Here is an 18,131-nt window from a genome sequence, read left to right as displayed (position 1 = left end):
TTTTGAAAAAATTTAGTGTGATAATATTTTTATAAAAATTAATCTAAATTCTATTATTTTTATATTTAGAGGAAATTACAATCTATATCCTTTTTATATTGCCCTATTTTATTTTTACCATCTTTTTTAAAGTCTATCAATTTTACCTTTTTTTTTAAACATTGTATCAATTTTGCCCCTATCACTTCAAGATACTTTCCATGTGACTCTCTTATGTCAGAGTATTTTGAGTACAATACATATAAAAAGAAGAAGTATGTTTCAATTAAATATAAAATTAGGTTAATTTGATTAATTGATTATTAAAAATGATAATTTTCAACTTACCCCATATATTTGAGTGAAGAACCAACAATTGGGCTTTTTCCCAATTAATCCAAACCAAGAATAACCTTATCAACCCAACCAAACAAACAACCACCTTAGGGTTCGTTCATTCAGATATCCCCAAAAAAAAACCCTAATCAAAACGATTTTCTCTCTTCAAATCCCCACATATAAAAATCCCATTTTTAACACTCTTTTCTTTCCCACAAACCCTAGAAACACAGAGAGAGAGAGAGAGCTTCAGCAGCCGAAACCCTAGACCCTTCTTCTCAATCCAACCATGGCAGCTGAAGGACTAGTTCTCCGTGGCATCATGAGGTCTCACACCGACATGGTAACAGCCATCGCTTGCCCAATTGACAACTCGGACATCATCGTCACTGCTTCCCGTGACAAATCCCTAATCCTATGGAAACTCACCAAGGACGACAAGACCTACGGTGTTCCTCACCGCAGGCTAACCGGCCACTCCCACTTCGTCCAAGACGTCGTTCTCTCATCCGACGGTCAGTTCGCTCTTTCTGGATCTTGGGATGGTGAGCTTCGTTTATGGGATCTAGCAGCCGGAGTCTCAGCAAGGAGATTCGTTGGTCACACAAAAGATGTTCTTTCTGTGGCTTTCTCGATTGACAATCGTCAGATTGTTTCTGCTTCTCGTGACCGTACGATCAAGCTTTGGAACACACTCGGTGAGTGTAAGTATACTATTACTGATGGTGAAGCTCATAATGATTGGGTTAGTTGTGTTAGGTTTAGTCCTAATAATCTTCAGCCAACTATTGTTTCTGCTTCATGGGATCGTACTGTTAAGGTTTGGAATCTTTCCAACTGTAAACTGAGGTGTACTCTTGCTGGTCATGGTGGGTATGTTAACACTGTTGCTGTTTCACCTGATGGTTCACTCTGTGCCAGTGGTGGTAAAGATGGTGTTATCTTGCTTTGGGATTTGGCTGAGGGAAAGAGATTGTATTCTCTTGATGCTGGTTCTATTATTCATGCTCTTTGCTTTAGCCCTAACAGGTACTGGCTTTGTGCTGCTACTGAGAACAGTATTAAGATCTGGGATTTGGAGAGTAAGAGTATTGTTGAGGATTTGAAGGTTGATCTTAAGGCTGAGGCTGAAAAGACTGATGATACCCATGTTGCAACTGCCAACAAGAAGAAGGTATAATTCTAATGTCTTTTTTGTTTTGATTTTGCTTAATTTTGTGGGTTTTGAGTTATCTGGATTGTGTGTATATATATTGGTTATTTGAGTTTGAACATTGATTGTTAGATGAAAATGGTTTTATGATTCATTTGTGTATGAACATAAAGGTAATGCTAACTCTTTAGATGATGTTTCAGGCTTAAGAACATAACTTTTGTATTGGGGTTTTAAGGACATTATTGTGTTTAAGGTTTAATCTCAGAGTTAACTCTTTAGACGACTTTTCAGGTTTATGAACATATTTATGAGATATAGTCTTGTTGTTTATGTACCAAAAAGTTTGCATTTTTTCCTGTTGTTTATTGTGACTAATGCTACATACATTAATGGTGGTTTTCTTTATTCCACCAAAGATTTTGCTGGCTAACTTTATTTATTTGGTTGCATTTGCTTGTTAAGGAGATTAAGTCTTGTGTATTGGTGAACTGAAAATGGATCATCTTTGTCATTGAATCGAATCGGATTGGATTCTTGTTATGTTTGTTTATTGGGGTTTCTTATATGGTTGATCTTGAATGAATTACAGGTTATATACTGCACAAGCTTGAGCTGGAGTGCTGATGGAAGCACTTTGTTTAGTGGATACACCGATGGAGTAATTAGAGTTTGGGGAATCGGTCGTTATTAGAAGGAAAAAGCTTCTATCAGTAATATTATTCTCCCTAATGCACTTCTTCTACTGTTTTCTTAGTTTTTGAGAACAAAAAACCGTATTTACTATCTTCTTAAATTCTAGTGTTTTCGGAAAAAAGGTATTTAGGTTTTTGTTGGAGATGTTGAATTTTTGGAATTCTCTTAAGTTGATGACTTGTGGCTTTGAGGCCCCATTTGTTTTTTGGTTTTTGTTTTCTTTTATATATTTCATTAGATAATCATATCGGTCTCTCTATACTTTTCTCTATTTGAAATCCCAATTTGATGGTGGAATTCGATGGTGGTGTGTGCATGTGCAATGTTTCATGAATTGTATGGGCTCCAATTCCCTTCAAATTGAATGATGAAATATTTTTAAAGTTGAAGAGTGAAAATAATAATGATTAGTTGCAAAAATGTGTGTGGATTTTGTTATCAAAATGTGTTTAATGAATTGTCAAAACCAGTCCCAAGTCTCACAAGTCTTGCCCTATTATTACCTATTCTTTATAAATTCAAGGGCCTTATAAGATCCCTATTAGAAATCCTCCATTTCCTCACATGACAAACTCTAGCTTTGATGCTTTTTTAATCAGTCTTGTCTTCAACTCAAAAGTACAAAGGTTTCTATAGACCACACTAGCCAATACTGCATAGAACAACTCAGTTATTAAGCTAGCCTTGAACATTTTTGCAACACGAAAAATGAGTGGCTTTCTCGGGCTAGACTGCCGGTAGAGATAGAGCGATTACGAAACCGAAGATGAGAATGAATTGCCTGCCAAAGGATGAAACTGTGTTTGGGAGGAGAAACTTTACACCAAACAACATATTCCCTTGAGAATGTCTCTCTATGTTTCATGAGTTTTTGCCAATACCAATCTAGCTTCAACTCATGAAATCATATATCTTGGCTTTTTAAGTAGATATTATTAAGGGAAAATTACATAATTTGCTATTTTGGTTAAAAAATTATGTTTAATTTTGGTACTATTTTTACGGTGTTTTAAAAAAATATAAGAAAATAATAAAAAAAAATATAAAATTAACAGAAAACAATATTGATGTCTCATCAAAACAACATAAAATTGATTTTATGTAAATAAAATCTTAAAAATTATAATTTTTTTTTGTTTTTGTATTTTTTTTAATAATCCCTACTATTAATCCACTCCATGCATAACACATCCTTTTCAGAATTTGAGGCCCAAATGTATTTTTGTCATTGAAGCTTTGTTTCTATTTGCTCAATTGTGTAATTTTATTCTATTTTTAAAAAGCATTAATAGAGAAAGTTTGAATTAAAAAAAATTATCTTTATGTGTACGAAAATTTCTCAACAAAACAGTTATATTTATTTGAAGTGAAATTTAAAGGTGTTTTCTAATTTTTAGAAAGAGAATAAAAAGGAAAGAATGGTGCAAATAACATGTTAATTCTTATTGTCATTTTAAGATGGTGCTATTAAAACGTGTGCACATTATATATTATTACTCTTTTATTTAAGGCATTTTAAATTTTTTATTAAAAATTAATAATAAAATTAAAAGAGAGAAAAGGTGTAAACAACATGTTAGCTCTCTTAAATGTAAACACATATTTTATGTGAATCGTCAAGATTTAACTACTTAATATGCACCAAAACATTACATGGTCATTTCTAATTATCATCTAAAATAAATGTGATTAGTTGAAGAAAAAAAAATTAACACATGCATTCTTTGTCTTGGGAAGTCTAGTATGGGAAAAAAGGTGATATTAAATGGGTATAGATAGAGGATTGGGAATGAGAATAGTGTGAAGGCATTGGAAGATCTATGATAAGCCAAGTATTCCGCCACAATTGTTTGTTATTGACTTGAACCAACCAATTGGGCAATGGGAAACTGAATCCGTGAAAGCTATTTTTAATGAAGAGGATACCGAGCTAATTTTGAAGTTGTCGTGTTCTAGCTGGGAGATTGAGGACAAAATTATATGGCACTATAGTAAAAATAGAGAATATTCGTGGATACGAAATGGCTATTGAACTAAGAAGATTCATGCTGATTCTGGTTGTCAAAGATGTTCTTATGCTTTTCATGCACTTTGGGAATGCAAACTACATTCTCCTATTTGGAAGTAATGTGGTCTTAAAAGCAAGTATGTCGTGGGGGAAGGAAAGATGTTTTAAGGAGAAATTCGAGTTCTTTGTAATTGTGTCTTGGCATTTATGATATTTCGAAACTCTATGAATAATGGAGATTGTACGCCAAGAACAACAAACATTGTGGATTGGTAGGAGAAAGTTATGGTCAAGAGAAAGGAGATGGAAGGATAGCTGTAAAATGGGAGCCGCTAAATGAAGGGAAACTGAAAATGAATGTTTGACAAGGTGGGGGTTGTTCTGGGATGAGCTATTATATGATAATGTTAATGGTATTTCGTTTGTATATTGTGAAGTTAATGAAGTAGCTCCTAGTTTAGCTAATCAAACTTTGATTAACAAAGTTATCTATGTGGATTGGGGTTGAACTCCCTTGTGCAAGTTAAGTTTTACTTGACTTGCCTAATTTTTTGTAATTGTTGTTGTGGTTGAATGAATTTCATTTTTTAAAATATAGCTTAAAAACAACTGCAAATCACTTATATATCAACTCATAACATTGACAAAAACAATATAAAAATAACAAAAATCAATAAATAAATAAAGACAACATAAACCCACCATACAATACAAAACAAACACATATACAAAAAAAAAATGTCAAAAATAAACTTAAAATATACATCAAACCAACAACAAAGAAATCCCAAATTAAATAAAAAATAACTTAACATCAATGCTACTTTAGCAAATAAACCAGACATTAACATATTGTGCCAAACAACTAAAAAAAAATATAAAAACAATCTTAATAAAGCAAAAGAAAATATAAATCACCTATACATCATAAAAATAAAAATATATATTTATTTTTTTATTGATTGAACAACTAGAAAATAACAAACAATGGAGCAATTCCTTAAATCGAACAACAATCTTCGACACTATTTGACAATGGAACCGAAATAAGAATTTGAGGCGGAGTTTTTTAAGTCTAAGATCACTTCCATTGCCCCATACGTCGATCATTTCTTGACATTATGTGGCATAAAACAAGGTAATAACTTTATATGTCAATCCATACTACCCGATGAAAGAAGTTGCTATCCTCCCAATCATTTTAATGTGGATGTCGAGTGTAGTATGAGTGGTTCTTCCAAAACTAGGGCTTGGAGTTTAAAGCACATCTAAGCTAGGGCTATCCTTACATTGAAGGATCACTTCAAAAGCTATTGCGATTACATAAGGATTTCCCCATTTTAATTAATCCCGCACACAGGTATAGGATTTTGACCTCTTTAAGATCTTTTTATTATGATGGGATGGGAAGGACCCAGTTTATATGAAATTACATGTTTGTACACTTTGAAAGCAACTCCAACGAGAAAGAACTGCTCTTGGGATATCTTTTACCTTGGGAATTATTTTAATAAGTGCAAAATTATTGTCAATTTTCCCAACAAAAAAGAATTCAAAGACATATTCTTCTGGATCACTAGGCTTTATTCTTGCTCTTACACAAATTTAGTGTTGTTTCTCACTAAAATTAATTCAACGGAATACTAAAAATTATCTTATATGTGGGATTACCTACAATGGGATGTACATCATTCAATCTAATCCAATTAAACCGAGCCGATCCAATCCAATCCAATTACAAAAAGTTAGATATCCAATTACAATTGGATTGGATGCTAAAAGTTGGATTCTAATTGGATTGAATTAGTTATTGGATGTCAATCTCAAAATCTAATTAAAAACCGATCCAATCCAATTATATTTATATATGTTAAAAAATTATTTATATAATAAATAATATTTAGAAATATAATATATATTTATTATATTTTTATTAGATTTTTTTTTTTTGTGTGGGTTGAATTTGTAACATTTAATTATTTTATGTATTTATTTTCGAAATGTTTTGTTCTATTTTATTACATAGAAATGTTGCTGTTTTAATTATTTAAAACTTTTGACTACATTACACTTGTAACGATAATATGTTTATGAAATATTAAACTTAAATAAAAAATGATAGTTTTTACGTATTTTTCTTCATATTTTGAAGTTAATATTGAAATTTAAGTGTGTAATTAATTATCCAATTAAAAAATTGATCCATTCCAATTAGTAAATTGATTGAATTAAATTAGATTTTGAAGTCTGATTGAATTGGATCGAATGATGATTTTTGTAAATCCAATTATTGATTAGATTAGATCGGATGAGGAAAAAAATATCGAATTGGATCGAATGCCCACCCAATAACTCACTATTATTAGTGAGACACTCTAGACCACACTAAAATTGCTTTTTTATTTTTATTTTTTTTAGTTTTTAATAATTAAATAATTAATTTTTCTTAATATATATGTAATAGTATATATATAAAGAGCATTACTATTGGATATTAGTGGTGCCTAACACCCTTAAGACGTGTCGTTTTACGATTGGCTAGCAATACTCCCTAAAAGTTATTATATTAAACTATAGGAGAGTGCTTGACACCACTGATGCTTTTTAGCATTTCTCATATAAAAAGAAGAATGTATATTTTTGTGTAACTTTTAATTTTGTGATTGAAATAATTGAACTTTTTTAGTATTGGTTCAACACTAAAATTAACTTTTAGCATTGGAATCTTTAGAGCCCATCAATAGAAAATTTTAAAGAAAAAATGTAACAAGAAAAGAAAAAAAGAATAGGGTAAGTCAGACAAATTATTAAAATATGATATGAACAATATAAGGTTGGAGCACTACTCCATAAGAACATTATGATCAAGAAATTACTTTTACTTTTTTTTTTCAACTTATAGTTAGATAGAAAAATAATCAAGAAATGATTTCATTTTATTTTTCTTTCAAATATACCTTGAAAAAATTAGAAATATATACATATGGTTAAATTTGATTAACAGTTTACTATATACAAGAAGTAAACTATCAATATTCTCTAACAAAGAATCTAAATCACGATAGCCAGAAACCAAAGCTAAACAATCAAACTCAATAGACGGGAGCAAGCATATTTTATTAACAAAGAATACGAAATAAATAAATAAATAGAAGCAAAAATTTCATCTTCCACATTTGTTTGTCACAAAGTAAATAAATAAATAAATATTAGACTACAAAAAGAGAAAAAAAAAAAGAAGAATAAATCAACCCTACAATTATGTATTAAAATATAAAATACAATAAAGGCCACTATACAAATTTAATTCATTAAAATGCTCTATTCTATTATCAAATCACATTTTTATCTCCCTATTAATCCATTTTTTTTCTTTCTTTCTAATATAACAATCATAAATAAATAATTAAAACTATTTAGACTGGTCCAAAAGAATATATTATAAAGAGAAAACTCACCATTACCAATTCAAAATATTTCCTTCAACTAAACGACTGTGATCACTTAAAAAACTTCAGACGTTCAGCATCATTTGGCACTCTTTAGAATCGAAATCGAACACATTTTTCTACCCGAAAACTACTACTTTACTAGGTCAATTGAGAAACTAAATTTTTATTTTCAATCTATTTCGACGAACATAAGCTAAAATCGTACCATTTTCGCCTTTTTCCTTCTTTGGTTCCTCGGGAGCAACTTCATGTCCGGTACCAAGATCTTGTTTGCTAGGCTTTCGTTCGCTGGATGTAACGGTTGCACGAATTTTGGATTCACTTTCGCGAGTTTGCTGCTCGGTGATAACATAAGTGTTGTTAGTATCATCACTGCTTTCCACATTGATGCTCTCCATTTCCAAATCGAGATAAGGTGTACCAGCCTCAATTTCACTACTGAAAGCTGCAGAGTTGTCCATTGCAAAATCGGAAGTCAAATTGCACGATCCAAACTTGTTGAAAGCGCTATCATCGTTCGTAATAGGCATTAGACTTCCAGCATTGGATGTATCTGCTTCCTTCTGAGTTATCAATGGAGGGTGTGAATGGTTACTATCACAACCGTTGGCTTCGAGTTTTCTCTTCTTTGGTTTAGTTTTTAGGAAGCTAATAAGTGGAAGATCGAAATCTGCAGTGACTTCATTCTGATCAGAACAAATTGTCGTTTCAGTTAACTCTTTCATTCCGTTTTGTTGAGAAGGAACCGATACAGCTTTTTTTGCCCGTCTTTTGTACTGTTTAGTGCCTTTATTTTTCTCTGAGGCGATTTTATCATTTCCACCAACGGTGTCAACTGCCATTATTTCTGTTGAATCCAGGCATGAATTGTGAACCGAAACATCAGTAGCAATTCCTGCTGGCGACGACTTATCAGAAGATAAATCGGAATGTTGATGTTTGCATGAATCCAGAGTACTTTTTCCACTTTTCTGCTTCAAACTCGATTCGGTACTTTGTGGCGTAATACCATCACTTGATGAATTCAATTTTTCTGTCTGTAACGGAATACACTCCCTCTCTTCATTTGGTTCAGCAAGCTCTGTCATCTTAGGGCTCGTTTCAGAAGATTGCTTTCTCTTCTTAGCAACTGATTTACTCTTCTTTCCCGAACCTTGTCTAGTAATGGCTTCATGTACATCAACTGTATCACCCTGACCAACAGACTCAGTCCGATCACCATCACTTGTTAGATTCGACTTTTCAGGCTGTAACAGAGGACATACCCCTTCTTCATTTGGTTTAGGGAGGTCTTTCGACTTAGAACGTTGTTTACCAGACTCTTTTCTCTTTTTAGTTTCTGGTTTACTCTTTTGTGAATTTCGCCTTGTAATGGCTTCATTTGCATCAAAAGGCTCAGTCCAATCGCCTTCACTTGTTGGATTCATTTTTTCAGGTTGTAACAGCTCTTCATTTGGTTCAGTGAGGTCTGTCATCTTAGAATGTTGTTTATAAGACCGTCTTCTCTTTTTAGTTTCTGGGTTACTCTTTCGTGAACCTTGCCTTGCAATGGCTTCATTCGGATCAAATCTATCAGCCTGACCAAGAGGCTCATTCCAATCACCATCATTTGTTGGATTCAATTTTTCAGGTTGTAACAGAACACATTCCCTCTCTTCATTTGGTTCAGTGAGGTCTGTTGCCTTAGACTGTGGTTTAACGCATCGTTTTCTCCTTTTAGCTTCTGGTTTACTCTTTTGTGTACCTTGTGTTTCGGCCTCACCATGGTTACTTACATTACTTATTCCCAAGACTTCTTTTTGATCTGTTTGGCTGTTTTCTATGGATTTCTTCACATTCCTCTTCTTTACTTCTCTGCTTGGAACAAGTAAATATTAGAAACAGAAGGATATATATACCGAGGAAAAAAAAGGTATCCGAGAGACCAATCGTTCCTTAAAATTTACCTTAGTTTTCCAGCTTCTTTGTTAGATTGATTAGTGTTCTCACTATTAGCCATCAAACGCAATGGACCGAAATCACCAGGGCAAAGAGCAGGACGTTCTGACTCTCTATCTACAAAATTTCCTATAAAAGCGGCTTTTTGTATTCTTCTAGCTGCTTGAAGCAAAGGAACCTCATCAGGAAGCAACTTCTTCCATCTCCTGGATACAGATAAAAAAAGCAGCAGTAACAGAAAGTTAAAACGAAACCAGGGACTCAATATCAGAATAAAATAAGTGTGAAATATTCAAGGAGAGTTAACTTCACTATCGAAAATGCATACCTCCGGCACATATTATCAGTTCGTCTTGGCACTGCCGCAGCAACCTTAGCCCAGCAATATCCGTATTCAGCAATAGCTGCTCTCAACTTGGCATCCTCGTCTGCGGTCCACTTATCCCAGTTCAAAGAAGGGTCTAAAGAATTCACAAATCTGACATGAAAATTCAACATTTTACAATCAGTAAAATATACATGCATGATTAGTAAAAAAAATTGTCCAACTTGAAAAGTTTAATAGTACCTTTCTCTACATTGCACCTCTGTTCGACCTGGCACAAATAGAGCTGTTTTCTTCCAATTTCTAGGTCCAAACAACAACTGAGCCACTACAAGTCGTTTGTCTTCATCTGCAGTCCACCTACCTACTTTTTCCCTGGTTGGATGAAGAGACTTTTTCCACCTAGATGTACAATGTCGATGGGTCAAAATCAAAGGAATATGATAATTAATTTTCAATTAGTTTCGCTTCATGGAAACCAAATATGATAATTAATTTATAAAAGAGCAAAGCTAACTTACCTATTGGAGCATTGGGTACCAGTCCATCCTTCTAAAACAGAAGCTACAGATTGCCAATCACTCTCACCAAATATTTCAACAGCAGAACGAAGTTTAGCATCATCATCCTTGGTCCAATCTCTTTTCAATATGGAAACATTCAAACTCCTCTGATAACGTGCCAAGCATTGAAAAGGAGTCCTGTTTGTTCTTAATGATGCAGCAATGTCAATCCAGTTACTGATCCCCTTCTCCTGGACAAATAACAAAAGATATTTATCCTCTTCGGCAGTCCATGGATTACGATTGATCAAAGGATCTTCAAAGTTCAACCACCTGCAGATTTCAATCAAAGAATTAAGCTGAAGAAATTTACACAATGATCCACATTGCATGATTTTTTAGTGCAAATAATAGAATGAAAGCATCACAGACGTCTGTGATGATAACATCACAGACGTACTCATCACTGATGTTTTGAGTAAAGTACAGGTCATTATCAGTCCCACCTGTATAACCTAGGCTGCTGTAGCATTTTTAATCAAATCCAACAATTGTAAACTTGTTTGTGATGGTATCGTCATAGACGTCTGCAAAGCTTGCTTCGTGGAAGGACAGATGCTTTGGGGAGAAACCAACACAAAAACACTAGTCAAGGACCGCAAATATTTGAGACAACAGCAATATGAAAATGGATCTAAATGGTAATTGATATAGCACACAAACCAACGTATGCTGCTCGGCTAGTCCTATGTCTAATTGGCTAAAGATGTTTTAGTAATTTTAGTTTAAGAGTTCAATTTAGAAGCAAAAAAAGTTGGTCTAAATCTCAAAAGATGGTCCTCGAATTAGTCCATGGATCTTTAAGTCTTACTGATGTTCTATATTACTAGTCATTGAAATTTTATTTTTCGGGGATCAGTACTATTTAGTTTTGCCAAGAGTCTCCAAGTTTTTTCAGAATAACAAATTTGTAAAGGTTCTCTAGAAATCTAGTACTGTTTTTGAATTTGTGGGTTGTAAGTGTAAACAACTCGGATTGTGTGATGAAAAAAAGTACAACAAACGGCACAAACAAGTGTGAGCCACAAGGACCAAAGTCCGTAACCATAGCTAACAATTGTTTGGGAGTCTGGGACAGAATATAATACGAACACATCCCCAAATTATCAAACACAGAAAGGTAAATCAAACAGTAAAGAAACCTTCCAACAAAATCCATAATGTCCAGTCGATGGGAGAACCCCAAACATTTCATTGCTCAGTCATACTATTAATTACCTTAGCACTTATCAAGAGCACTAGAGAAAGGGAAAGCATAAACCAATTTACCATAGCTAAATTTGATAAACTCAATAGTAAAATTAAATTCTTTGACTGCAGAATTAGGATTGGTCTTTTAGTGGTGAGCAATTACTGTCTTTAAGTCAACATTTTCAAATCTCAATGCACATAACAGAACAATGTTGAAATCTCACATAATAAGAGTGCATACCTTGCTTCACATTCTGCACCAGACCGTCCTACTACATGCATAGAAGCCAAATACTCCCAATTAACCTTGGGCAGAAAAGCTCTAATATTTTCTGAAGTGATGTCGAGATTCTTTATTGATGCTAAAATGTTATCAAGATCATTGGAGACATCATGATATTCTCCATTCCCGCCACTATTAAAGGAAAAGTGAAATAGATCAAGTAAGTCTCAAGCAAAAAGGATTGACTATAATGCAATAGAATCAGTAAAAAAAAAAGGAGATGAAATACCTAAATCGATCCACCATAACTTGAACCATCTTTTCTTGAAATTGTTGCTGAATTCCCTTTTCAAGATTTTGTGTCTCATTCTCTGACCATTTTTTACGTTCTAATGACAATGGGAACTTTGTTAAAGCCATTTTGTAATTTGAAACGTGAGAATTCTCTTCCGGACCATAATACATAGCAGGGATCCTTTTATCATGAACCTGCAAAAAATAATGTTTCTCAAGATTACAATAAATCCACCAAATGATAAAGTGGAGTTGAATTTGACAATAAAAACTTGCACTTTGATAATTAGTCTAATAACTTTGTGGAATACTGACACAATTTTATTTTATGCCTTGCAATGACCATATGCTGGACGAGAGAAGGAACAGCGATGAACACATACAAGACAGACATTACTGATTATAAGAAATGGGAGACAAACAGAAATACATGAAGATAGAAAAATGCCAAAAGACTGAAAAAAACAACAGCTATAGGATATGTTGATAAAGAAGCCCACTAGGAAGGCAGAAACTAGATCAAGAAACTTATATGAAAGAAATCTAAAGATAAAGAAAACCAGTTCATGCAATAACTGATGCACATGAAACAAAATCACCTGCAATTAGATATACTACATTAACATTTGTCCTGTAGTCTTTAAATCATCCCATGTAGCACATTGGAATCTTATTAGTCAATGCCATGATTTCAGATATGTATTAAAAGCTTGACTTTATAGGCACTTCAAAGACCTTTGTAAAACAAAGAATGGGCAACCAACCTTTGAATCCTTACAAGGCCATGGCTTCTTCCGTGAAATCAACTGAACACGAGAATCTTTCAATTGGGATAGAGCACGTCCAGTTCTTCTTTTGCAATTAACCTGAAAGTCTCTGAGGATTTTAAAGCGTTCCTTCAACTTCTTGTTCTCCTCAATTTTTTTTTCAATCTGAATCAGCTTACTCCTTAAAATCTTTTGAAAAGACCTATTTTTTTTAATGGCATCCATAAAAACCCTTGCGGATTTTGGGAAGCTTGAGTAGTTGGACTGCGATGTTGATGTGTTCGAGTTATTTCTGTGATGCCATGTAATGTCAGCAGAAGGCTGCATTTCCAAATGACCACCCGACTGAGAGGCAGTGCCTCCAGTATACTCAGAATCTGAAATGCTGCAGGCATCATTTCCATGAACAATCAAATCAGTTGAAGAGCCTTTCTCTAAGGATACACGAGGATCATGAACCTGCTCTTGTGTCTCAAAAGAAGTCTCTCTGCTACTTTTGAAAGCATCTGAAATTTTCACAAGAAAAATCAAGAAACTGAAAGATTAATTTAAGACTATAAATTTTCAAAAATGAAGTGAAGCAGGAAAACCATTCGAGATTCATCCATCAAACTACACATACACAAAAACGTATCAAGAACAAAAATTGAGCATTTGTAAGTAATAAAAGAAAACCAAAACGTCTGGAGAAATACAATTTGCAGAATCAATATCTGATTAATCACATCAAAACAAAACTTTGATTCAAGAGCTCGTCAGCAATAACAACATTCATAACAAAACGAATTATTTTCAAATTCCTAAATATCTTTACTAGTTCACACAAAAATATCCAAATGCAAATTACACAATTATACAAACAGCTCAATTCAATTCAGCTCAACTCAACTCAACTCAACTCAACTCAAACCATTTCGAATTGAAGTTAAAAGAAAGTTCAGACATTGAAATTACTCACATAAACAGTCAAAAAAAAAATATCACAACACTATCGCATACTCACATTAGTCCAAAACAAAATGAATATACGAATACAAATTACCACAATCATAAGCCGCAAACCGCTTCTGTATAGCACGAAGAGTTTCAAAATCATCACCCTCGTCATCATCAGACATAATAGCCGGTGGCAAAACACAAAGAGGTTTCAGCGAGAGAGGTTCAAAGGTAGAGAACCGGTTCTTTATGTTCCGAACCAACTCTAGGTCATCTTCATCATCATCGTCTTCGTCTTCTTCGTCTTCAACTTTAGATATTGATTCTCCGGCAGTGGGAGTAGCAGAGGAATTATTAAGATCGTCAGGATTAGTACCAGTGATCATACAAGCACGTTTTAGGGCTTCCATATCTTCATCGAAAGCATCGTCGTCTTCGTCTTCTTCGCTACTGGACATGTCTCGTTCTTCTTCCTCTTCTTCTGAACCCATTTTTTTTTTCTCTGTGTTTTTTTTTTATGAGTTTCGTATTTATAGTAAGAAAAAAAAAAAAAAAAACTCTGGAGGCGAACAGAGAGTATCATACAAGACACATTTTTTTTAGGGTTAACGGAAAATCACACTTTTGAGATTTATTTTTTTAAATTAGGAGAAAAAGGAAAGATTTTTGGAAAACGACAATGACAATGAAAAACGACATTAATATTAAAAAACGACCTTAGTGAAGGAAAGAGGCAGGTTTCTTTTATCATTATCATAAAAGACACGTTTATTTGTTTTATTTAGGGTAATGGAAAATCACACTATTGGGATTTTTTATTTCTTTTTCAAATTAGAAAAAGAAATAGAGAAAAAATAGATTTTTGAAAAAATTGTAATGAAAAACGACGTTAATAGTATAAACGACAATGATTTGAAAAAACGACATTAATAATAAAAAACGACAATTATTTGGAAAACGACATCAATGAAGGAATAACGACGGTAATGTAAGACGTACGACATTAATTTAGAAAATAACATCAATCAATTTATAAAAACGATCCTAATTGGTAGAAACGACAAAACTTTTAAAAACGACAATAATTTGGAAAAACGACAAAAAATGGAAAAACGACATAAATCTGAAAAAACAGAGTCCGCAAAAAAGAACACGAATACATAAATCAGATGTTTATCAAACCAGATTTTTAAACCAGTTCTTGGTAGATAAACCAGTCATACAAGACAATTTTTTTAAGGGTAATCGAAAGTCACACTTTTGGGATTTTTTATTTATTTTAAATAAATTAGAATAATGGATTTAAGAAAAAAAAATAATTGAAAAAATACAATGATGTGGATAAAACGACATTAATAATGAAATAAGAATTTGGAAAACGACATTAATGAAAGAAGAACGACGAAATTTTTGAAATCGAACGACATAAATAATTAAGATGTACGACGTTAATTTGGAAAATAACATCATGATGTAGAAAACAATACTAATTGATATAAACGACAATAATTTGGAAAACGATATTAATACTTGAAAACGACAATAATTTGAAAAACGACAAAAAACTGGAAAAACTACGAAAGTTTGCAAAAAAGAACACCAATACATATTATTAAACCAGATTTTTTGACCAATTCTTGGTAGATAGTTATAAAAATCATCAAACAATATATCTAGATTAACCTAACATTTTGAGATCTTATTCTTACTGTTTTTTTTTTGATCTTGTTTATTATACAAATTAATTTTGCGTAGTTTGAGTGTATTAGATGAACTTTCTAGATATATTATTAATAGGTATTATTGTAAATTTCTATCTTTTTGTACCTAATATTTTGGTAAATGATGAATTGAATTTTATATTTTCTAAAATAGTACTAAATAATATCTTGAAATAATTTTATGTCAAAATAAAACTTAATAATATTCCGATATACAAGTGTTGTGATAAATCTAGTTACGTTTACGGTATTTTTTCGTGTTAAGAATTATTTTCAAATTAGTTATATTAAAAAAATAGTCGAAAATTGTGTTCATAATCTTATATATTTATTTTATTTTGAAAAATAGATGGTCTATTTTGTCATTTAATAAAATAGATAGTCCAATCAATAATTTTTACAAAATACAAGGTTCAAAATAATATTAACTCTTTTAATAACTATGATAAATATTTTCATATTTGAAATCTTTCATAGTTTTTATTATTCATTTTTCTTTTCAACCATACTAAACGAATATATTCTTTATTGCTATTTTGTACACTTATTTGTAGTTATTTAATATTGAATGAGCATGTTTTCTTTTAAGTTTTTGGTTAAATTTGATAAATCATTTAAGTGTGCAGAAATAATAATTTAAATTCATATAATTTTCACTAAGTAATGAAGCTTAATTTATGAGTCACTTGCATTGATAAAAATAAAAGATAATACAAGACTCGAGTTAGGATTTTTGACTTAACCATGTTTTACCATGCACAAATTGACTTATCTTTGCAAATGAGACCCTTGCCCTAATTATAGGCAACTTGGGGGTAATTATGATTAGTAATTAATTACAACTTTAAGTACATAGTATGGCTAATCCTCAAATAAGTAGGGATTACACTAGGTAATCATGTAAACCCCCATCTAGGGGCTTGTGATGGCGCTAAGGAATGTTCCATCTTACCCTTGGAATTAACTTCTTGAAAAAAAAGTGACAAAATTTTAAGTGTACAACCATATTCTCTGGGGAAGTGGTGACATTGTTAGGCGACGCTCCCCTCTACAAGGTAACTATTATTGACATCAAAGTGAGGTGGGTACATGTATGTTTGTGGTCCTAACATCATTTTAAGACATGTTTTCACGTCCCTTACAAAGTGAATATGGGAGACGAGCACCTCACTTTGCTCTTGGGGTAAGGTATTCTCGACTGCCCCATAAGGGTTAGGATCCTTAGGGGTATTCTCGTTGACTTACCAACTTGCTCCCTCTTGTAGGGCACCATCCACCTTCGAGAGGACTCAATTACAACACTTGTTACTCAAAAAAATATAATATGACACCAAAGTTGGTATGATCTTTACCACCAAACAAGTGGTCTAGTGGTAATGCTTGCTTTCTTATGGCAAGAGGTTATATGTTTGAACATGGGCAACTCCTTTTGGCAAGAAGCATTTAATAAAAGAACCTTTAATGTAAACCTTTAGCACCAGCCCATTTCCTAAACTCTCTACTTCAAAATAAACATTCATTGCTAGTTATTCGGTGCAGTTCTCGTCACGCACCCCATAGTAGGTGGGGGAGACCACACGAATTGGGTCTTGGCGAACTAGAATGGGGTTGGACCTCTCTTGGTATCGCCAAGAGAGGCAAACCACATTAGTAGCCCCCTCCTCCCCTTTTTCTTCCAAAAAAAAAAACGCATCACTTTAATAAGACATGAAGAAAGGAAATGAAAAATGTAAGAGACAATTAGAGATGATGAGTTGATGGGGTCAGCACAAAAGAAAACCTTCACAATCCAATTGAGAAAGATACATAGATGTGATCAACCTCATTTATTATTTCATCAACTAACAACTCATATCAAAGTTATTGACTCTTTCAACTTGTATTTTATTATTGTCATTGTCTCTTTTTAGCCATAATATAACAACTTTTCATTAATGTGGCCAACATGTCTGTTATTTTTAGCTATAAATATTTTGTATATAATATTTGCTATGGATAAGTCTTGATTTCTGGTCTTGTTTTTATAAAAATAAAAAATCATAACAATTAATAGTATGAAATGAATTAGATTATTAGCTAGTAATAATCGACTTAATAATGTTCACCCAAATTCGAATTATATGTCGACTTTTGAATGAATTATTACTAGATATAAAAACACTATAATCGATATAACTTGTGACTAATCAATTTAAGTGTCAGTTACTATTAAATATTTTTTTATGCCGCTAAATATAAACATTAAGTTTATGAAATTGAACAGACAGGCAGACTGATGAGCTTGTAGCCGTTAAGTACATCAAGAGAGGTGAGAAGGTCAGTCTCTAAGTTTTGGTGGCTGCCGAGGAGATAGAGAGAGCGCGTGATAGAGCGAGAGAGATGAACAGACGAAAGAAGAAAAAAAGAAAGAAAGGAAATTTTTTTTAAAAATAATTTTTTACGTGGACCAATAAAATTGTGCCACGTGTACGCTGTGTCTAGTCCAATGGGTTTGACTGCCCAAATTAAGATTTTGGGGTTAAGTGAAACCAAAATAAAAGTTTTGG

At 32.7% G+C, this 18,131-nt stretch overlaps 2 protein-coding genes across 2 annotated transcripts; one reads left to right on the top strand and one right to left on the bottom strand.

Moving 5' to 3' along the window:
• Positions 1–363: 363 nt before the first annotated feature.
• LOC115709323 (small ribosomal subunit protein RACK1) lies at positions 364–2,412 on the top strand. Its single transcript, XM_030637402.2, has 2 exons — positions 364–1,492; positions 2,064–2,412. Exons 1-2 carry the CDS (start codon positions 608–610, stop codon positions 2,163–2,165), a joined length of 987 nt encoding a protein of 328 aa, XP_030493262.1. The 5' UTR covers positions 364–607; the 3' UTR covers positions 2,166–2,412.
• A 5,006-nt stretch (positions 2,413–7,418) lies between these two features.
• On the bottom strand, positions 7,419–14,430 carry LOC115710245 (uncharacterized). The gene is made up of 9 exons (XM_030638593.2): positions 13,971–14,430; positions 12,926–13,434; positions 12,157–12,356; positions 11,886–12,059; positions 10,412–10,726; positions 10,134–10,292; positions 9,894–10,043; positions 9,574–9,771; positions 7,419–9,481 (listed from the first exon to the last, which is right to left on the bottom strand). Exons 1-9 carry the CDS (start codon positions 14,353–14,355, stop codon positions 7,783–7,785), a joined length of 3,789 nt encoding a protein of 1,262 aa, XP_030494453.2. The 5' UTR covers positions 14,356–14,430; the 3' UTR covers positions 7,419–7,782.
• Positions 14,431–18,131: the final 3,701 nt, after the last annotated feature.

This window comes from Cannabis sativa, chromosome 3, assembly GCF_029168945.1.
Source record: "Cannabis sativa cultivar Pink pepper isolate KNU-18-1 chromosome 3, ASM2916894v1, whole genome shotgun sequence".
Lineage (NCBI taxonomy): Eukaryota > Viridiplantae > Streptophyta > Magnoliopsida > Rosales > Cannabaceae > Cannabis > Cannabis sativa.
The sequence above is the reverse complement of the archived record's forward strand: the minus strand, read 5'-3'. Positions and strand labels throughout refer to the sequence as shown.